General features: G+C 39.7%; 1 protein-coding gene across 8 annotated transcripts; it reads right to left on the minus strand.

Annotated features, from left to right (window-relative positions):
• Positions 1-55: 55 nt before the first annotated feature.
• svilc (supervillin c) lies at positions 56-22593 on the minus strand. 8 transcript variants are annotated; one of them, XM_067478002.1, is made up of 33 exons: positions 22499-22593; positions 19436-19908; positions 18288-18443; positions 17977-18153; positions 17441-17475; positions 16005-16066; positions 14791-14936; positions 13580-13808; positions 12850-13412; positions 12467-12593; positions 11267-11314; positions 11075-11140; positions 10530-10604; positions 10335-10437; positions 10165-10245; positions 9822-10026; positions 8839-9005; positions 8613-8735; positions 8391-8527; positions 8100-8247; positions 7613-7758; positions 7309-7484; positions 6130-6274; positions 5616-5925; positions 5337-5467; positions 4395-4497; positions 4099-4306; positions 3872-4005; positions 3623-3778; positions 2985-3128; positions 2784-2896; positions 795-950; positions 56-575 (listed from the first exon to the last, which is right to left on the minus strand). In XM_067478002.1, exons 2-33 carry the CDS (start codon positions 19720-19722, stop codon positions 486-488), a joined length of 4947 nt encoding a protein of 1648 aa, XP_067334103.1. In that variant the 5' UTR covers positions 19723-19908; positions 22499-22593; the 3' UTR covers positions 56-485. The 8 variants fall into 8 exon arrangements, with proteins under 8 accessions (XP_067334103.1, XP_067334100.1, XP_067334102.1 ...); XM_067477999.1 differs by having other exon boundaries at positions 13547-13808; XM_067478001.1 differs by having other exon boundaries at positions 13580-13811.
• Positions 22594-23102: the final 509 nt, after the last annotated feature.

Here is a 23102-nt window from a genome sequence, read left to right on the forward strand (position 1 = left end):
GCTTTAATGTTAAGATTGACTGCAGAAGATACATTTAGAAAGTGGGTAGCTTTCCTTTTTTTTGTTTGTTTTTTTTTTTTGTTTATTAGCATTTGTCTGTTTGTACTTAAGCACTCTTACTTTTTCAATCCTAGCCCACATTTTGTTACTGATGTTCTTTCACTTCTACTCACCTTTTCTTTCTAGCTTTCCATTTATTTGTACAGATAATGAGGTTTTATAGCAAAATGTGTTTTGCTTTTTCTCTGGACAGTAGCTACAGAGTAATGTATTTCCAATAACAAGTCCACACACTCATACTAATTTGACATAAATAAAGGTGATTTTTTTTCCCTTTAAAAAAAAAAAAATAATAATAATAATAATAATAATAATAATAATAATAATCCATTGTGAGCAGTTTGTTGTGCAACATGGGGGTTATACCCCCCCTGCCAAGTCCCTGCTGCAGAAGCAAAGTGTCAGCTTCCATATTCCTTTGCTGTCTAGTAAAGCAACCCTTTGCTTTTCTTCAGATCAATTTGCTTCCAGGTTGGGAGCGAGGCATATTCATCTCTTTTCATTTCCAGAATAGTCTGAAACATAATTGCAGTGATTTATTTATGGTGGAAATAATGTAGAAATGTATAAACAGTAAATAAATTTAAAGTTTGAACTGAATTTCTTCTCAGGATTAATCCTCAGACTATAAACATAAGAGCATCTCTTTTCATTTGCAAAGTCTGGTGAACACTGCAGTCTCCTGGTTGAAGGACAAAACTGCATGCCACTGCAGTTCCTCCATTAGTCAATACCTGGAAGTCCTGTTCAGACAGGTAGACCTCCAGGTGCTGGGGGTCCACTCCATCAGGTAGAGGGCTCCTTAGCAGCTCCTCCAGAGGATACTGGGTCCTTATGAAATGCGCCAGGGCGTCCTGCACCAAGGTCAGCTTAGCCTGCCCTGCATCACCCTGACACACATAAGCATATATCAAAACACCGGCAAGGGAAGTGCACATGTAGTTTTGCTTCTTAGCAACACACTGTACTAATGATCAGACTCCAAAATATGAGATATTAGAGATATGTTGTAGATTTGAAGCAGAGGTCAATCAATCAGAATTAAGACAACCTATGGTATTATAACCTCAATTCAAAAAAAGTGGGTCAATGTGTAAAATGTAAAAGAGTATGCAATTATTTGCAAATCTCATCAATCCATATTTTATTCACAATAGAACATAAACATCAGATGTTGACAAAGACATTTTACCATTTTATGGAAAACATTAGGTTATTTTGAATTTGATGGCAGCAACACATGTCAAAAAATTCTGGAACAAGGCAGTTGTTACCATTGTGTAACATCCTCTCTTTTAACAACTATGTAAACATCTGGGAAGTGAGGAGACCAGTTGCTGGAGATTTAGGAGAGCAATGTCGCATTCTCATCTAACGCACGATTCTAGCTGCTCAAGAGTCCTGGGCCTTTGTTGCAGGAGTTTTTGTTTTATGATGCGTTTTCTATTGGTGAAAGGTCTGGACTGCAGGCAGGCCAGTTCATCACCTGGACTCTTCTCCTGCGAGACCATGCATATGTTGCTCTAAAACCTCGATGTAATTTTCAGCATTGATGGTGCCTTTCCATATGTGTAAGCTGTCCACACCATAGGCACTAATGCAGCCCCACACCATCAGAGATGCAGGCTTTTGAACTGTCCACTGATAACAAGCCTGAGGGTCCCTCTTCTCTTTAGTCTGCAGGATACAGTGTGCATGGTTTCCAAAAAGAATTTCAAATTTTGATTCATGTGACCACAGAACAGTTTTCTTTTTGCCTCAGACCATTTTAAATGAGCTTTGGCCCAGAGAACACGGCAGTGTTTCTGGATCATGTTCACATATGGCTTCTTTGCATGATACAGCTTTAACTTACATTTGTGGATTGCACCGCAAACTGTGTTGACAGACAGTTATTTCTAGTTTTCCTGAGCCCATGCAGTGATGTCCAGTAGAGAATCATCCCTGTTTTTAATGCAGTGCCACCTAAGACCCCAAAGATCACATGCATTCATAGTTCTCCTGATTCTGTGAATCTTAAGATGATATTATATACTGTAGATGGTGGTATCACCACAATTTTACACTGAGGAACATTTTTCAAAAATAGTTTTTAGATGCAGGTTGTCAGCTTGGTGAACATCTGCCTATCTTTATATTATTTTACTGAAATGTTCTTTTTATACCATGTCATGTTAATGACCTGTTGCCAATTAACCTAATCAGTTGTCAAATGCTCCTCCAGTTTTTTGCAGGAATTACTTTTCCAGCCTTTTGTTGCCCCTGTTCCAACTTTGAGATGTGTTGCTGCCATCAAATTCAAAATGAGCTACTATTTTCCATGAAATGTTAAAATGTCTCAGTTTCAACATCTGATATGTTGTTTATGTTCTATTGTGAATAAAATATTGGTTGATGGGATTAGCAAATCATTGCATTCTGTTTTTATTTATGTTTCACGTGATAACTACTTTCTTTTAAATGGGGTTGTAAATCAAAACATATACCAATTTTGTACGATAAATAAATACTGAGTGAATAAACAATTTGACAATTTCACTGCTCACAAAGCCCTATTTGACAAAAATTACAGTTAACATTTAAAGGGAATGATATAGCAGGCAAATAGCAAAACAATATCTATTCTTTGTGAAGCTTGATGACTCCCCAAGTGCATTGTTCCCCATGTTTCCATCTACATTTGATTCTGGATGATAAATCATTTGACCACATGGCACTTGTACCTGTGTCTGGGGTCCCAGGCTCTTATCCCAGTGTGGGAAAATATTAGTGAAGGTGAGAGGTTCAGACCCCTCTAAAATGAGGTAGGCCTGGGGTGGTCTTCTAGGGTTAATCTCTAAGAAATGTAGAAGAGGCAACATTATTACATTTAATCAGTACAATCAACAGTATAAATTACAAGCCGTCTGTCATTTTCCTCCCACCTTTGCAGTACTGCAGCGCCGTCTCCATTGCACACCTCCGCTCATTATGCCAGCGGCTCCAGGCTGAAGCAGAGCTCTCTGTCTGCTCAGGCTGACCCCTCTGCCACAAGTAAACCTCCAGTCGGTTGTCAAGCAGGAACAAGCCTGAAGGATAGAAAAGACAGATAAGGGATCCATTAGACCAAGAGGAATTAACATGTGATCAGACTGATTTTCCTGTGGAATGTTGGGATTTTTGGCAGAAAGGAAAAAAAAAAAAAAAAAAAAAAAAAGGGGGACAAAGAAAATGTTATACATAGATAAGGACAGAGCAAAGTAACTTGCCTTCTAGTAAGTAGACGCTTCAAGCTCCATTTTAAGAAAAATATTTACAGCAACATGTAAATAATGGAAATATGAAAAAAAAAATCTATATATTCCACAGTGAGTTGAAGCTAACTGAAATATGTACAGCATAGTTTTTTTAAGACACCTAGTAAAATATGTTTTTAAACAACAGTTTTCAAATTATTTTATCTTTGTGGTTTTATTTCCCATTAAATATTGATTACTAAACACATAGTAAATGAATCCAAAAAATTAATGTGAAAAAGAACATGGTTTTGTGTGTTGTATTTTAGCTTTGTATCTGCTCTCACCAGGCTGTGGTACAGAATACAGGTTCTCCTGCACAAAGGGCATTGCCATCACGAGCCCCGGCACCCGACATGGGCTCAGCAGCTCTTTGGCCTGGAAGCTCCCAGTGCAGGCAGTCAGATGGAAGAGACGAGGTGTGAAGTTATACTTTCCTGGATCTGAAAAGAAAAAAAAAGAAGACATGTTGCATCTTTAGATTTGAAAGTTTTCAGGGTTGCGTTACCTCTCTCATTTGAAATGTTGTTTTCTACCTTGCAGCATGCAGTCATAAGCCTTCCTGTCCATGTGTCCCAGGGCTGTCCAGAAGTCTGCAGGCTCTGAACCTTCTCCCACCACCTGCACCTTCACAGAGCTGTTTTTGCTGAGACCCAGCTCTGGTGGACAGCTATTACAAGCAAACAAAAATTGTTAAAAATAAATAAATAAATTAACTAGATTGTACAATGTTTTGAATGTGCATCTAGTTTATGAAACTTACATTTGAATGAGACGGTCCACTGCCCTCCTGCCGACCTCTCTAATGCTGCTGTGAGCTTTACATCCAGTCCAGAGATACAGCACACCCTGCTGGCTGTTCAGCAGGACAACAGAGCCCCTGGAGCGCAGATTTGCACAGCAGCAATCCACCTCCAACAAAGATCCTTCCTGTGGAAGCTCTCCTCGCACACAGAACAGACGCCACTCTGCTACGAGAAAAGCATTAAGCAAACTACGTTTAATACTACAAAATGTGGCTAGAGGGAAAATGTGCCCTAATCTCTGAATTAACAGTACCTGCATTAGCGGAAACAATCTCTCGTTTGCCCTTGTGAATGACCAGGCCTCCCTGGAAAAGCTGCAGGAAAGAGGGAGGTTCCTCTCCCTGAGATACAACAACCTGCAGCAAAAACACAACAAATGCAGTCAGTACAACATTGGCCCTGATGACGAGGCACTAGAAATCTCAGAAAATTGTTGGAGACTTTGTAACTCAAAGCTGGAACAGCACATAGATCTTCAAAGTAAAAGTTAAAATATAATTTGGCATTTTCTATGCTCATTACATTTTTGCAGAAAAACTCAAGTTGATATATGGATAAGGATCCATATGCTCAATGATGAGGTTAGAGTACAAGTAGAGTAATAGACTACTCTTGTCTGTACACTTATTGTACAAATTCTCACAACTACTTAATATTAAGTGTCATGCTTTAACTTTACACATTATAATATTCACAGTCACATTCCATTCTTTATTATTATTATTATTATTATTATTATTATCATCATCATCATCCCATATTGGTCTAAATGTCACAACATGCTGCTACTGCTTACTGCACTGTGCTTACTTTTTTTGCCTGTATTTGCACTGTAAACTTATCCTTTGTTAATGCCCATACATATTTATATAAATGTATATCTAACATTTGTTTTATTACACTACATGATTGTGTATGTGAAGAAATCACTGAACCTGAATGTAGTGGATCTTTGTCCTACAGATCCGTGAAAAATAAACAGCCACTCAACTGCAACCAATTTTAAATAAATAGATAAATAAATATCAATTATAACACATGGTGCGTACTTTACACTGAGCAAATAAAAGTCTTCTGCTCTATAGCATCTTTTATACAATACTAGTAGTAAAGAGTACAGGTTTAAAGCTCCACACCAGTTCTTGTTGTGTGTGTGTATAGATTATTTGTTCTAAGGCCCATACTGAATGTTTACCTGTGATTCATCATGGTTGTTGGTCCCAATGGACAGAAAAACAGCAGTATCACGTCCACTGACGCTTGAGTGTCGACCCCGCCACAAGAAAAAGGCTGTGTTTTCTTTTTGTTCTGAAGGGTTTATGTTATCTTCAGTAGAGATTTAAGGAAAACGGTTTCAATTAAATTCCATTGACTGAAACTATATATAGCTAATATATAGAAATAAGCAATTCATGACATCACCAAAAACAACAGACATTGAAAGTGAGGAGTCTGAGTTGTGAGTGTCACTGACCAACAGCGTTGATGATGTAAGTCCAGCGAATGACGTAGGAGTCTCCCTCATGAAGCTGTCCTGTACTCTCCACAGGACTTTCACTGTCATCAAACTCCTGAACATGCCAGGTGTCCACAGAGACCGTTTTCAGCTCCATGCGACCTCCTTCCTCCAGTGTGATGACTCCATACCCTCTCTGAACATCAACCCCACCTAGAACCACACTGTCGCTTTTAAGCGGCTGGACTGACACTAGAGCTTTGGCGTCACAAGGACCCAATAGGTCTGACGATGGCAATGCAGACTGAGAAGGCTGAACTGGGAATAACTGTAGTAGGAGAGAGGAAGGAAAGATGTATGAGATCGGTAAGGGTATGTGCAAAACGCAGTAGTTTTGCTTTTTTTCACATGTCCCCTCACTCTAAGAAGTGCAAAGTACCAATGAAAAGGTCTAATACACAAGCTCCTGTTTGTCCAACATGGATTTACCATTGAATTGATGCTGGTCTCTTGTTCATTATATAAGACAAACCTGTGTCTCATTTGTCATTAAGGCAGCTTCCTCACTTCTGTCATTCCTGCCTGTCCAGTCCAGAAACTTCTCTCTGAATAGAGCCGTCTCACTGTGCTCTGAGAGAACGCCTAACAATGCCCAGCAGGGACGACCCTCTCCCCTCCTGAGAGGAAAAGGAAAGGTTAGTCAGCAAATGTCCTACAACCAACAGAAAACACAATTTTCAACACACACTGGTGAATTAATGCGAATTTAAAATAAGCGCTGTGGGACATGAATAGAGGAACATGATTAATTACATCTATACACAATCCCAATGGAACGATGTGTGTGTACAAAACATCCAAGTTTCTCATATCAATTGTGTCATTTTCTGTGTTTGCTCATTTTTTGGGTCCTAAAAAACATGCTTTGTTATTGCCAACTACAATATGCTACTATTTTAATATTTCCTGTTTGGTTTTCTCCATAATGTCTGTTCTTACACATCCACGTTTTCTGGTTGTATGTATTAGTTGTACTAATGTAATAGATGGAACAATACAAAATGATGCATTAAATAACACAAGGGATTTACCACACAATAGACAAACAAACAAAATAAAATAGTAAACACAAATTTGTATGGGTCTGTTTTTCATGGCGTGGTCCAGGCTCCATCATTCTAATTAACAGAAATCTTAATGCTTCAACTTGCATTATTTTTCATGCACAACCAGTTTGATGTAGATGAACATTAAGATCCATTCAGAATCCCAAATGTGGTCTTTGGAAATAATAATAATTACTCGTGGTTCTTGGCCGCTTATTTGGATTTGTAAACCGTTGTCTTTTACCAGCTGTGGCACATCAGTGTGTGGACTTAATACCAGCATGTTGGGACTTTACAGCATGTCGTGTGGATGCAATGCAATATGTTGGGTTTTCTCTATGTGCAGTTTGGAATTATAAGCGGTTTCTCTTGAGTTTACATACTGTACTAAAGACCTACAGCAGACTCTCTCTATGTGCAATAAACTTTAAACTACACAAAGAAAAATCCTGCAAACAATATAAAGTTACACCCATCGCTTTGGTTTTGTTTAATAGCTGTGGTGAGTACTTGTTCACTGTTGTTTCCAATATCTGCTTTTCTTTTTCATTGTCAAGTGCTGACTAAAAGCTTTACTCATTGCATTGCCTGCAGTGTGAACTTACAGTTGTATACTGGGGTTACACTGTGTGGGATCCAGTGGGTTGACTCGACAGTTGCTGTAGTCGTAAGCTCCGACCCACACCTGGTGAGTCAGCTGGAGAGCAACGTTTCTCCTGTTGAAGGAAACATTCTGTCCATGCCAGAGGTACACCTCACTGCCAAAATCAAACACCAGAGCCTGGACACACATAAGTGCACAGGCAATTTAATAGCTCTACAATGCAATCACACATTCGAGAAACAGCACAATTTAAAATTCCACAAAGTCAACAACAACAAATAAAGAGTGCAGAAGAGGCATTACACCTCAGTGGAGCCCAGCAGAGAGATGGAGGGGATGGAGGCCCAGGCTTGTTCGTGGGGCACCAGTCTGTTCTCCACCAGCCTGTACACACAGTTGGATTCCACCACACCCTGATCATAGAGCTCATCCTCCTCTGGTGCACCAGCTCCTGTAGCGAGAAGCAAACCTGCAGTTCAGTCCACCCAGCCCTCAATCTTCCTGTCACATTATGCTATTCTACTATAAGAAAGCTTAAAACTCTTCAGGTATCATTGTCTGAAATATCCGATTGGTTAGAAGAGTGAGCCTCACTTAAACTTTTTTTAAGCAAGTTTCTCTGAACTGTTGGCACTTCAGTTCAGTAAAAGTCTCTCTTCCTGGAGGCTTTGTCAGCACCTCTCTGCATTAAGTTTTGAAGCAAATTCTTAACCAAAACAAATTCTTAGAAAAAGGGTGTAATACTACATCTTTAATAAAACAATAATTTAAAACAGTATTTTTACATCTAACCTCTGTACTGTGTCCTTCCTCCTAGAAGTTTCCAAAAGTCTGCAGCCAGGCTGCTCTCAGAGTTCAGCCCCTCCTCCAGGTGGACGACCTGGGAGGCCTTACAGCCGAGATCTCTCTGGCTCTGGATGAATGATGCAAGCTCGGAGGCCTGAAAGCCAAGCAACAGTTTTTAAATCCACAACAGGAATATGGTCATTTGAAGTAAAAGAATGTTTGAAAACATGGGTTATTAAGATAGGGGTTTTTTTCCCCTTTGTGTGTGCACATTGTTTAAATAATCACAATTGGTACCTTGGTTTTCTCTTGTTCATTGGCAAATTCTCCGTTCCACAGGATGCAATGCTCTGGAGTCACCAGCAGGAAGCAGTCTCCACTGTTGAGCGACCTCACTGAAGGCTCCACCAGACGCACCTGGACATGCCGCCTACCTGTCACCACAGGAAGTAGTTAATTTAACAGATCATCATACTGACACATACTCACACAGATGAATACTATACACTGTTTTCTGACCTTTGATGTGAATGAGCATCAGACTGCTGAAGGGAGGATGAGATGCATTTGAAGGATCTGAAAAAGAGATGAAGTCCTTTGATATGGCTGGATGTGAATCTGCAATGGAGGAGTTCTTAGACTCTGTAAAGAGGAACAAACACAAGATGAGACACCAGAGCAACAAAAAGAAAAGCAATATAAATTAAAAAAAAAAAAAAAAAAAAAAAAAAAAAAATCAACTCACGATTCTCTGTTTGGATCCCCTCCTCAGCAGCTGTGTTGACCCCGTCTCCCATGTAGTCCTGCCTGATGTCCTCTCTGGCTGCAAGAGCCCTCAGAGGGTTTCTGGAGCCCTGAGTGCGACGGGACGGACGCACTGACCGCCTGTGTTCCGCTACTGCTGAAGTCAGTCTGTACCACACATATGACAAATTGTTCATGCACTTTATTGCTGGTCTATATTTGACTAAACATGAATTGTGAAAATTCTAGTAATTATAAAATTTTGCTCTCAATCCCACAGTTGAGTTTACAGTTTAGCTCCAAGTAGTTTAAGTTGTTTTAAGCCACTAAGTCACCAGCAGATGTCTGCTGTACAGCTCAGAAGTTGAGGAAACATACACAATACTCGCACAGTGAATACTGTTTCCAGTTAAGTGTTTGAGAAATGGACATAGAGTAAATTTACTTCTTGTACAAAAGAAATTCTGTACAAAGAAATATTCAGGAGTCAAAAGTTAATAAAAATTAGAAATACTTATTTTACTTTTACTATACTTATATTAATTCCAGAGCAGTAATTGCTTGTGGAAGTTTTGGCTCAAAAGTCAAATTTTATGATCATCCTTATAAACCTGTGATTGCGCTCATCTGATATTAATGTATAGATAGACATAGATGAAACTGTTGGTACTCTCTCAACAAATGTAATTGCACAAAAAGATTTAATAGTAAAAAAAAAAAAAAAAAAAACAACTGGATTATCGTCATATTTAAAGGGTTTCAAGTTAATTAGTGTCACATCTTCATTGTTGTAAAAAAGTAAAAAAACGTATGTAATATTTAAAATTACGTATTACGGTTTTTCTATTTTCATTGAAGAGTACCAACAATTTCGTCCATATAAGTGTATGATATATTTTGATTTTGTTACACACCACAATGCATAAACTATATCTCTATAACAAAATCCAATAATCTTACAATCTGCTGTAAAACCAGGCTTACATGGGTGTGTTGTTCTGGCAGAGGACATCCAGGTCCTGCTCACTCTCAGTAGCAGCAACGTCTCCATAGGATGGGTGGGCACAGGCAGAGGGAAGGGACTGATCGCTGCAGAGACACATGTCGGATGTGTCTGATTGATCAGCAGGCATCTCCTCCTTCAACTCTTGAGGAAACTTTGCAGTTTCTGAGGAGTTCTGTGGAGCTGCTGCAGACAGAGGCAGTTCATATTTTTAATTGACATTGTATCAAAGGCTGGATGGAGATTTCTCTTTGTTAAAGCAAGTAAGAAAACACACACTGAGTCTCAACACAGAGCTTTGTACATGGACTAATGTTTGCTGACCAGCATCTGTGCATGTCGGAGCCTCACTGGAGTGTCTCTTGTTATCTGTGTTATTTTGAACTGATTCAGGAGATCCAAGACCTAAGAAATGACAAAACATAGAAACAGCATCAGAAAGACCAACACAATCCCAGGAAACTACATCGGGAAATCAGGTCAAGTAAACTCACCGCTTTTGGACATATGACCAGTCCCCTGCTCATCGTTTTCCTGCCATAGATTCACATCTTCAGCTTTGTCCACCTGACACTGACTGTCTTCAGCTCCCTTATTCTGCACAGCCAGAGAAACACATCTTTTTGAGATCTTATACAGATTTACAAATCAAAAACATGAAAAGGTTATTAAAAAATGCCAGGCGTCACCCTGTGTCTCCACTGAGGTTCAATGTGGTTCTTGGTGGGAGACGAGACTTCTTGGGCTTCAAAGGACAAATTTGTCTAAGGATGTAATTAAACAGAATACATGGACAACAAGGTTACAGGTGAATTCTTTAGTGTAGGACAGATATGTATCTATAAATACAGACTGCATGTGTGGACTGTCTTAATTACTGGTTAACCCTGGCAGATTTATGACAATTTGTAGATTACTGTGCATTGTTCTTACAAATAAAAGAAAGTTAAAGCTGTTAACATCAAATCAGTCAAGTCAAACGAGCAGAATGAGGAAAAAAGAAATTAGCTGCAATGTATTACTTTAGGAAAAGCATCATCTTCAGCAAGAGACACTGCAAAGTTGACGTGTTAGCAGGTCACACATCAGCTGTAAAAATCACATACACCAGAATGTGTGCAATGAAAAAAAAAAAAAAAAAAAAAAAAAAGGGTTTCTACAGCATACAAAACACTGCAAACCAAAAAAAACAACAATTTCCCTGCCATGCATTGGCTCACACAATTACAGGTACCTGATTGAAACACATGATATACTGAGGTGTGCTGCTGCTAGAATAGACAGAGGCAAAGACGGGCTCCTGGGAGAGAGGAAGGATTAGGAGATAGGAGCTACAGCCATTTAAAAATTAGTCTAAAAAATGCAGACTTTCATAATGAAGATTTAGAAGCATTAGCATTTTGGTATAGAATTTAAAGACACTTACCCAGCACTGAGGGGTGACGCTTTCAGTATGAACGTTTTCTGTGGCTTCCTAAAGATGCCAGGTAAAACAGGGAATAGCTCAAAAATAATGAACAGGAAGTAATAATGCGCTAGAAATATACATTTATTTAAATGGAAGCAGGTTAAAATGTACACACACGGGGACGCACATAAACACACACACACACACACACACACACACACACACCACTGTGCACCTAAATCCAAAAGTTCATAAAAAGGTCAACTTTTACCCACAAGGATCAGTGTGTTTACATTTCACATGGCATTGTGAGACAGTCAAAATCGCCCCACTAACTACCCTGGACATATTCCCATTTAGCACATACCAAATTCCGAGCGCTATTCCTAAGGGATGCTATATCTGGTTTCTCTGGAATGACAAAACCTCAAATCTAACCACCAGACTTTTCTCCTTCTACATTTAGCAATGGATGGAAGAGCAAACCCAATAACCTCAAAATGAAGCACAAAATTCTATGCTTCTTTTTTCAAAGAGTTCAATTTCAGGTTCAATTCTAATTGGTTTTTGATTTAGAAATGTTTTAATGATACCAATTCAATATTCAATGTCAATGACAATATTCTTGACACCACTGATATGATGTGATATAAACTCCCTGGTGTTTTACAGATACAAAGAGGGAAATGAGGCCACTGCAGCACTAAAAAACTTATTTCCAGGTTTTCCAGGTTTTTTTTATTGAAGAGTTTCCCCCCTCAATCCCCATTTCAGAAAAATACATAGTTTATTATCATTTTATTTTATTATTTGTTTATGTATTTTAAGCTCTACTTTTTTCCATAATTTAACATATTTCCCTGTTTGAGAGAAATATCTTTTTGTTTTTGGTGCATTTACATATAACATAGCGCATTGGAGATCCGTGCGCTACATTATTTTTTCCTATATTAAGCATGAACAAATTGAACAAAAAACCATTCCTATCATATACTTGGAGGGTGACATCACTGAGGGATAAACGCCTTGGGATCAAGACCACACCTTGAATCTGTCAGTGCTAATTGTATGAGACTACAGGACTTGTTAAATACAAGTGCTTTTTGCTGTGTGCTGTTTCACTGTAAACCCTTACAGAGGGTGCTACCACTTAGAGACAGTTCTCATTCTGGAGCTACTCTTTGGTTATCTGAGATTCTCATTAGTTTTTATTCCTACCTTACTGCTGCTTGTGTTTGTTGTGATCTGCAGTTGAGTGGAGCCATCTGCCAAGGTGACCTGTATATGTCCTGTGGCTTTGGTTTCTTCATTTATCCTTCTTGCTTTCTCTCTCTCATCCTGTTGCCTTTGGGGCAGATCATAAAGAAATCATACAATCTTTTAGAATATTACAAAACAAAAATGTATTCCAGTAGAGGAGTCATACTAAAACTGTTTCTGACCAATAGTCCTACTGGTGAGATATGTATATTTGATATTTTTTACTATTATTACAATTATTTATTTTCATCATTATACATAAAACACATTCATGCATACTTCAGAGCATCATATTGAAACTCTAACACCAAGCCATTTTTCAGCTAATGCCCATTACTTACTGAACTCTCCCAGCAGTATCTGGGCTGTGGCCCTGTGGCTCTGTTTGACAAAGCCTCTCTTCTAGAGGAGCATGCTGCTCCAACAAGTCCCTTGTTGGTGCAGAGGCGCTGATATCCTTCCTGTTTCGGGTTCTCTGCCTCCAGGGAGCAGCAGTCAGCGTGCCTCCCTCCACACCTGAAGCCTCACGTCTCTGTCTCCGCGGTGGTGCAGAAATGTCCTGTTTCTCTGTTACCTCCTTCCTCCCCTGTAACGCTGCATCTCCACAACCTCCACCGTTCTGTTCACGGCTGAAGGATGTATCCATCTGACTGCCCTCTGCTCTGCTCCACTCTGAGCCTCCAGACTGGCTCTTCTTCAGGATTCCTTTCAAGCCTGGCTCAGAGTTGTAGCGCTGCAGGCCCTGCTGAGCAGCACTGTGCTCCCCGGGTCCAACATCGGCATCTGGTTTTGACTGGGACAGACGTACTTCACTGGGTTTTAGATTGACAGACAGGGCCTGCTGTCGGTCGGACAGATGAGAGGACAAACAGAAGGCCGGAAGCTGTACTGGACCTTTCTGGAGCTGGACAGAGGCAGAGAATGAGATAAACAGCACAGTTTAATTTATAAACACATCATCTAACGAGAAAAGAGAAATCATACTGTTAAAGTAATGTTAAATGCATTTTTTGAGTATAACACTAGTGATATAAATACATTGACTGTTTTGTTTTTGTTCTTCCTATTCACCAGTGTGACTTCCTCCACAGTGATGGGCTGTGTGCGATACCGAGCCCCCTTCTGCCTTCGCCTCTCGGGGGGCCCATCAGCATGGCCGACACCCTGCCTCCCTGGCAGAGACAGTTTATTGAAGAGGGCCAATTTCTCACTCATACTGAGCTTGCAGCTCTCATCACCATCTTCTGCTGAGTCAGCCTGCACTGACTCTGCCTCCACTGGTGATACTGGTTTAGAAGCACTGCTGATGGGGGGGGGAAGAAAAAACGGAATATGCAACTTGTCTTAATCAAATCCTGAAACATCCAATTGTTTCGTCAACAGATGGCTAATTATTGCGCAAAAACAATTCACAACATATCATTGAGGTAAACTATTGGACAGTCATCCCAACACACACACACGGTTATTTTGATTCAGTCCAAGCCCAATTCATTTACAAAAACCATGGCTAAGAATAGAACACAACAAAAGGAAATTACATTTAAATAAAGCTATAAAATACTAAATTACTGAGCCTTTTTGTTTTTAAATGGAACTTTATATTTGTTGTCTGTTGCTTCCAACCTCTAACATTTGACTCTTTACATTCTGTAACAGTTCATTCATAATTTATTTTATTTAAATTTCTATTGTGTTTTCCTAACAGGTAAAATAACCCAGTATAAACAAAGCAAAATGTAGCTCTGAACCTGAGGGGAAAACAAAAAAAATAAAAAAAATCCTCGGAGTAGAAGATCTATATTTTTAGTCATAACCCCTCCCATTTACCTTTTAACCAGTTGGAGGTGTTTGAACCAACAGACTGGAAGCTACTGGAGACCTGCTGCTTTAAATACTTACTGCCATTTTAAATGAGTATGTATTTACAGCTGATAACAGTGAACAACCTTTTCTTTATTTTCACTAGTTTTAGAAATTTTTGCTAAATCTTTTTGATTTAACTCAAACTATATATTCCGTTTTTAAAAAGGTTTATGAATTTTGGTTGTAGAGGAAAAACACATAATCCAACCGCACTTAAAACATGTGACCCCACTGAACAGCCCTTTTGTAGTAAAAGTCTAAAATAGTATGTATAAAATACAGTCAGGGTCCTGGTACAGTAAAGATTTGCAGTGTAACCAAATGCCCATGTGACCAACATGGTTCTATACATGTGTATTACTATAACTGAATCCGACACAGTAATGAAGCCCTAACAATTCCCCCACACAGCCCACCTGATTGTCCCCATTTCCTCACAGGTGATTGGCTGAGTTAGAAAGCGATGGTCGTTGCCACGTCGCACCCTGCGTTCGTGACAAATGCTGCCTGAGCGAGGCTTCAGGAAGGCCGAGGCCTCAGGAGCTGCAGACTTCTCCAGCTCCTACAGAGGAGAAAGGGGGGACAATAATATCAGAATGTGACGCGTCATTATTAGAGTTGGACTTCAACATTCAGGTTAATATAACAAACACAAGCAGCAGCCTCCGCCTGCTCAATTAGTAATAAAAGGAGACCACAGAAATGGCAGTAAAACCCACCTCTCCTGATGTCTCCTGTTCTATTTGTTGGGACAGAGGGGGTGAGGGGAAGTGGGTAAGAGAGCTGGTGAATAAAGCAGCTAGTTATAAGGTGGAGCATCTTGGCTCAATGGACAGATCGCCAGCCCAACAGGTCACAGTGTAACCAGAGCTCTGCTGGCTTCAGTTACTTTAACCCCGTCTCTACAGAGCAGCAGGCTAATTATAACACAGCTGCTGTTAATAGCAATACAGTGTCTGGCACAGTCTCAGTTCTTGATGCTTCAGGGCTAAAACTGTGCAGAAGCTTAAATGCATATAAGAAATTATAACTGTTGAGGAGGAAATTCACATTGTCTCTACACAGAAGAGGAAGCACAAAGGGCTTCAGGGCTATTTTGTTATGCACTTATTACACTATAAATTTGGTCTTATTGAATCGTGTAAGTATAGCAAACTCACTTTAGTATCAAACTAAACTGTGCACCTGTTTGACCATTAATATTGCCCCAACATGATCAGGTTGTGTTCTGTGTGCTCAGCGCTGGCTCACCATGTGTCACACTGTAAGGTGAGCAGCTGACGGGACAGTCAATGACAAGTGAAGTTTTCTCTTTAGCTGTTTATTATATTTCTCATCTGCTTTTCACCAGTCAAGGATGGGGGTTTTATTACAGATTAGATTCCACTTTGTAATGATTATATTGGTAGAGAGTTTTGTTAGATTGGACGTCATTACATCAACTCGGCCTGTCAGAAAACCTTTTTTTATTAATCACCTATGACAATACACAAATGCATACCTCCATAACATTAGATACAGCCAAGTCAGAATCTCCACACTGAATGGTTTTTAGCACAAACAGCCCTCAGCAGGAAAATTAAGCAATTCCTGAATAGCAAAAAGACCCTGTTTCAGTGATGAGACTTACTTTAAACAAAGACATCTTGGCTGCCACACTCATTTTGGCTCTGTCATCAATTTTCACATCAGCTGCAAGAAAAGAGACACAAATAATCCGATTTGAAAATGAACATGGCAATCTGTCAGGTATTGCCTGAGGTGTATGAGAAATCACATAATTTTTAGATTTACCAGTAGTAGAAAAGTGGTAGTAATGCAGTAGGCTTTGATTAAGAATAATCCCAACATCTACTCCACAACATCTCAGCTAAAAGTTACTTTTTACTCAAATATAACTTAGGTGAAATTTCAAACTAAAATAATTTAATTGTTGTAATTGTAATTGTTTTCTATTTAATCATTTATTATATTACAATAAATTGTATTTATACACTCCTTGACCATTTTGGGTACTTTTGAAAAACAAACATTTGTTTTAGAGAAATGTGCAGTTATTATGTTGGGTTTAGAGTTAAATTTGCATCCACTTACACTGGAAATGGCATTAAAGGGGATGCAAACTTTACCTTTTTTTTTTTTTTTTTTTTTTAATAAATATAATCTACTAGTCTATTTACATATTGATAAGTAACTCCTGTTTCTCAGTCATGGCTGGCTAAGAGAGCTGGGACACTGGAACTAACACAAAGAGCAAACAAGTCATCTATGAGGACACAATACGATACCATGTGACACCACGTGCCACCTTAGGCCTGACTGAAAGAACGCACTATCGAGATCACTGAGCTGCACAAGCTAAACTACTAATCAAATAAAAACAAAAATGCACATACATCCCTGACAGTTTGTTAATAAAAATAATACATGAAACATCTACACCTTTGAAAACTGAGCTTAATGTGAATCTTTAAATTATGTTGTATTTGCTAAGTTAATATACTGCATAATAGCAGACAGAAAAAAGTACACAGACTACTTGTTCCTGTAGTTGTGGTGAAAATTCTTGCATCACTCTTAATGAAAACTTGCTCGTAATCATTTAAATGGTGAACTTAAGACTGGACTAACTTTGCATTGCTACGCTGTTTACATGGTTTTGTGGGGTATAAAACTGTCATCATTAAGAAGATTAAACACTGCAATCCTAAAAATATAACCTGCTATTTAATCAGTTTATGGAGGCTTCTATTCAAGCTGCAAGCACCCTCCAAATATTTAATTTCTAAAGCAACATGTGCAGAGAAGGTTTTACATTCTTGATACTCATGTCTCTCTGTCAACATTTATATCCCATGTAAGATCTAATGACTGACTGAGAAAGATCTTACCTGACAACATTACGATTTTACATTATTGGGTCGTTAGTGGTTACTGGTATTATGCAACTATGATCATACTTTATGTTCCACAAGTCACAGCATCACAGACAAAAGTTAAGCTGTCTGCATCTAAATAATAAATATAGGATATCAGCCTGGTGAGAAACCTGGAGAGACAGTTTACCTTTAAGGTTCCCCTGTTCCTCTGGGTCCAGCAGCCTAGAAAAAGGCAAAGGGTGAGGTCACCAGGTGAACTATAAACAGGGAGATGATCTTCATCCCCTGTGAGATCTTTTATGGATCCTGCTTCAAGCTCACAATACAAAAAGTCTAAAGTCTTAATAGTCAGACAATCAAGATAATGTGTCATATTTGCATTCTCACTGGTGAAACACTATGGAGGTCATGACAGGAGACATGCAAACCACTCCGCCCATGGACTTTTATGCAAAGGCGCTGCACCTGCCACAACTAAAAATGTGAGTGTATTTTATTTGTGAGGTCCACAATTTTTAGCTCTAACAGAAATATGAAAGTCATAAGTAAAAGAAAAATCTAAATTACTGTTTCCTATATGGTTTAATGCACTATGTTGATATGTCATTCATTTGCAAGTCTGCCGATTAGTTCTCGTTACGCATCTAATAAAGATGCATCTAATGCATAACTTTGAAAATAGTCAACATATCACAACAAACAGCAACTCCGCTGGGCTCCTACCCGCTGCTCTCTTCCATTTCGTTGGCTGTGATCGGCTGAGTCCTGAAGCGTTCACTGGTCTTACGACCCCCACCTGACCCCCCGGGGAGGTAACGTCGGGTGCGTCGTGGGACTCCCTCAGAACTCGGGCTCATAGCCAAGTCCAGTGAGGACATGGCTTGCCCATCATCAGGGCAGCTGCTGTCCATAAACACATACAGAGTAGGAAGAGGAAAGGGGAAGACAATGTTGAGGTGAGGAAAATATTGCAGCTACACATGTACCTAGTCTCATAGTGACAGAGTGGATCACACACATGCAGGTGACCCTACACTTTGTCAGGCTGCACTCCATTGCCAGTCTGCTGTAGAAGGACACTTCTCAACTGGCCCACCGACACCCGAGTTTGGAGTTGCGGCGCATCGAGCCCAAGAGGGACGAGGGGTCCCTCCGCACTTAGCTTGCTGGCAGAGTCTTGGGAACCCTGGCTGGAGAGGGTGGGAGTTAGGGGAAGGAGGTGAGGATGCAAGGGAGGGAAGGAGGTGGGGAACGTGGGTTGAGTAATGCTCTCAGAAACCAACTATCATATTGATGCTTTCCATCAAATCTTGTCTAAACATGTGCAACACAAGTGGTGGAATTTTTTTTTTATCTAATATGAATGTTTCTTTGAGTGTGACGGTCAGTGTTTGTTCTGTTTTTACAGCTTTAACAGAAAGCATCCGGACAACAGTCAAGTTTTTAGATGCAGGGGAAGAATCAGACTGACTTTAAAACTCCCTGCTGGGACCTGTTGATTTAGACATCTAGAGTTGTATTTAGTAACAAAAGGCTACAGGACAACTAGCTAAGAATAACTCAAGGATCCAGAACTGGAGTGAAGCAGATCTAACTTTGAAAACTAGGTGACCAGTTTAGATTGTAAATAGATAGGATTCACATTGCAGACTTCAGAAATCTTGAAGCTTTTCTGCTGTCAAATGCAAAGAAAAATCTATATTAAATGTCTTAACACATTGTCATACAGTGTATGGTTGCACTGTTCACTATTTTGGGACAAGGCCTAAACTAGGAGTTTATGTCAGGCTGAAAAAACAGTGAAGCAGGTGTCATCAGGGTTATGAACCAGTCTGTTGCTTTATTTGTGTTTGGAATAATTAGACCCACAGCACCTGCTCCCTTCCACAGCAGGGCTCTAACAGCAAGGACATATACTATAGACGCCGTCTCTATGCTATTATTTTTACAAATCTGTCCCCCCCAGAGCTTTGCGTAGACATTTTACAATTCAATCCATTCTTTGAACAGATTGTACATCCCTGTACACTAAACGGGGGAGTTTCCAGCTGCAAGAAGGCACCATGTCATAACCATGACTACTTTTTGTAACTAATTATCAGCCCTGAGGGTTTGGCATTGATCCACTGGGTTCAATCTACACCCTTAGTGAAGTCATCATTCACTTCTAGACATGACTCACCTCCTCAGGTAGTTTGACTCTGCATGAGTGTCTGTCTCTAATCCATTTGTAACCCCTTGCGTTCTGCTGTTAAGTCTTTCACAGAGGCCATCTGAGTTCAACATCCTTCTATGGGCTTGTGCCGCTGGGTCATGCACCTCTTTCCCATCTCTCCTCACCCACTTGGAAGGAAGCTCTTCCGCATTCCCATAACGTTCAGCCAGTTCTCGCCTTCTCTCAGCCTTGTAGCGGGCAATCCGCTCTGATCTGGGTTCAAGAACTGGGTTCTCCATACTGTCCATGTCCATTAGAGGTACTTAGAAATGAAAAGTTTTTTTTTCTCCACTTTTCAGTTAAGGCAAAATGCAAGTGCCAATCTTTTCTTTAATGAAATTCAGATTCCATTGGCCCCCAAGCCTTCCTGATTTGCTGTTCTGAGTCCACCAGTCAGAGGCTTCAATCCAATATGTACATCAGTGAGTGAGAGGTTTCACCTGAAATGGATAAAAACAAAAGAAATGCACATTACTCACTGTCTGTTATTATTCTGCAAGTCTTCTTACGAACATCACTGACAACATCAATTATATAATTTTTCAGAACATCCTAAGAGTACATCCTTCATTTATGCCCTCTCTTGTTTGAGTCTATGTAAGATAAGCCGCACCAGCCTGCAGTGCCATGCAGGAATCTCCCCTTGCATGGAAACTCAACACCAAAGCAACTCAGCCCATCTCTTGGTTCAGGTCTTAATGGCACCGAGTCTTTTTTTTTTTTTTTGCAGAACAAGTAGGTGTTTTTATGTTTCACGGGCTGCAGAGCCACTTTAATGCTTGTATGCCAATACAAAGGATGTCATCTCTTCACACAAACACACACAGGCCAAATTAGATTAGTTATGGTTTCAAATTTGTTTATATACACATAAAGTTCCCAAGCAACAGGTGGTGACCTGGTTGCCTGGGATGAGATAACATTATCAAACCCTGAGGCTTTAAACCATATATAAAAAGCCCTTATATGCCAAATATTGCAATTAAAGACAGCAGCTAACCATAAGCTATGTTGGCAAAGGCTTGAGCATATGAGTGAGCTCACAAAATGTGTACAAACAAATGTGTGTTTGCATAAGTATCTGTGTGCTTCCTAAAACTGTGGATGTCAGCATTCCTGATGCAGGAAGCACAATGGATCCAGAACAAAGAGACGTGAGCCATGGACTTAGTACAGCAGATGGATCCACTGGAGGACTGAATGGTTGTAGTGGCAGAAGGGTTCACTCAATAAAAAGGTTCAACCTTTACATATATTTTAATCGTTTTTTGCTCCTACTATTAGATTGCTAGAGAGACATAATGGGTAAGCAATTGAAATAGATGCAGATTAAATCAAACATAGAACATTTTAGAATCTCTCTAATACTACTTTTCAGATGTACTTATGGTCTTTTAGAAACACCCAAAATATCCACAGATTTCCAGTCAAATTGAAGACACACAAGGCCACAATAGCAGACTTTAGCAGCAGGAAAGTGCAGAGAGCTTTAATGAGCTGAACTGTAAGATGCAATTATCCCTCTACAAGACAATAAGCTTACTGCTGTGTTCTATACGTGTGTAGCCACTTCATAATACGTATACACGTGCATCCACCAAAAACACTAACCAACCAACCTAAACCTGCAGAGAGCACTAGCAAAGCTTATCCAGTCTTACTGGCCCCACACTATGTTTTTTTGTGGCTGAACAAGAATAAAACTTGACAGTAGCCAGACTTGTAAAGAGCAAAAGGCATGCTGGAGGATTGACAAATGGAAGGGGGAAATGCCACCGAGGCTCAAAAAGGATCATGGGCTTCGAATCCAATGACACTGGCTCTGAAATAAAACCTGTGGATATGAATACAAGATCATTCTTTACCTACCGTCTCAGATCTGAAGATTAAAAATGCTACAAAAACAGGCCATGACTGCTGAGCTGAGCTTATAAATTCAAATCTTCCACCTATGACTTCCTCATAGGTCTTTCCACATGACATTAGACCAATACTCAGTGTATTATATTTACAGGGTAGTTGTTGGTTCTATTAGGTCACCTTTATTCAAGTTGCAGATATGACGATGAGGTTACATAACAAGATGACTTCTGTGTCCAGGACCCAGATTAAAAGGGCCAGCCAGGCAAACGCTACAGTCCAATAACACCTGCCCAGACCCCCTACAGAGAACTATAATTCAAGGACAGAGTCCAGGAGCCCTTTTTTAAACACTGTAAATGGTGCCCATCCAATAAACTATGAATATGGACGGGTCTATAGTAAAAAAGGCAATGAGTGAAATTGGCATCAGCAATTCTAGACAACAGTGTGTTTGATCTCTACATCAGAGACGTGAATGCAGAGCAGCACCTCTCTCTCCTCCTGTACTCACCATAATCCAATCCTCAGCTCCCAGCAGGATGTAGCACATTAACAGGTGATGCGTCTGAGCTTCTGTATGGTTTTTGTAGAGCAAACTAGATGTATTTATTTAACAAATATTTATCAAGTATCCAAAATAGAAAACGTCTTTGATAAAATTAAATCCTTGGTACTAGTTGGAATATACAGACAACAAAGGACATTGTAGGCTAACTAACCTCATACCCAGTAGAAATAGAAACCTTAAAGAGATGATGAAAGTTACAATTAAATGTGCTGAAATCACACGGTCACAAATTGAAGGTAGTAAAATTAAAGGTTCTTGCACTTTCCCTCGAGCGTAATGTGTACCATAATTGTGCGTAAAACATGCGTGTCACCCGAAAAAACGTTCAACTACAAAAATCGTCTGACTTCACTTCTTTTCTTTTTTCTTAAACACAGTGGATTAAACGTTTAACTCGCAAGATTCCCAAAGTGACAAAAGCCCAAAGCTGTAACCGAGCAGCTCCACGTCCAGTGCACATCCAGAGCTTCCGAAGTTGGTCAACGACCACGAAATATGGTCAAATATTCAAATTAAACTACGCTAACGCATAACTGTGCCCCCCCCCCCCCCCAAAAAAAGGGTTTTCATACAAAATGACGCCACACACGTGTACTCACAGACACTGTGAAGTTAGCAGGAGTGGTGACGCTGCCCTTCCTCGGCTCGGCGCTCCCTCCCCACTGACCCAGGCTGTGACTCTGAACGTACTCGCAGCTGTGGAGGGCTGTCCGTATTAAGGTGGGGAGGGTATAAATAGATGGACAGACTGTGGATGACAGTGGCTGTTCTAGTAAAACTAGTGAATTGTATAATATTGAGGTTTAATTTGTTAGGTAACTTACATAAGAACATCAACTAGGACCCAAGCGTCTGACTTTAAGATGTGGCCTTGTGTCAAAATCTAATTTAAAACATTTGTCAATGCGCTCATGTGGTGTATATTTCTAATATAAATACTTTATGATTTAATTTCCACAAAGTAATTAACGCGTCATTTGGGCGATGGATTCTTCCAGTGCTGTGTGGATTCTACCTGTCTGGACAAATCCTCAACCTGCAGTGATCCTTCATTACACTGCCATTCAGTTAAAGAGCAAAAACCTAATGTCAATTCATTTTATAATTTAAAAATCCCGTTAAATAGTTTTTAAATTGTTAATAATATTTGATTTTAAACGGCTCTAAATGTGTCTGTCAATCTTTGATCCCATTTTTCTTTCT

Source organism: Channa argus, chromosome 15 (genome assembly GCF_033026475.1).
Source record: "Channa argus isolate prfri chromosome 15, Channa argus male v1.0, whole genome shotgun sequence".
Classification (NCBI taxonomy): domain Eukaryota; kingdom Metazoa; phylum Chordata; class Actinopteri; order Anabantiformes; family Channidae; genus Channa; species Channa argus.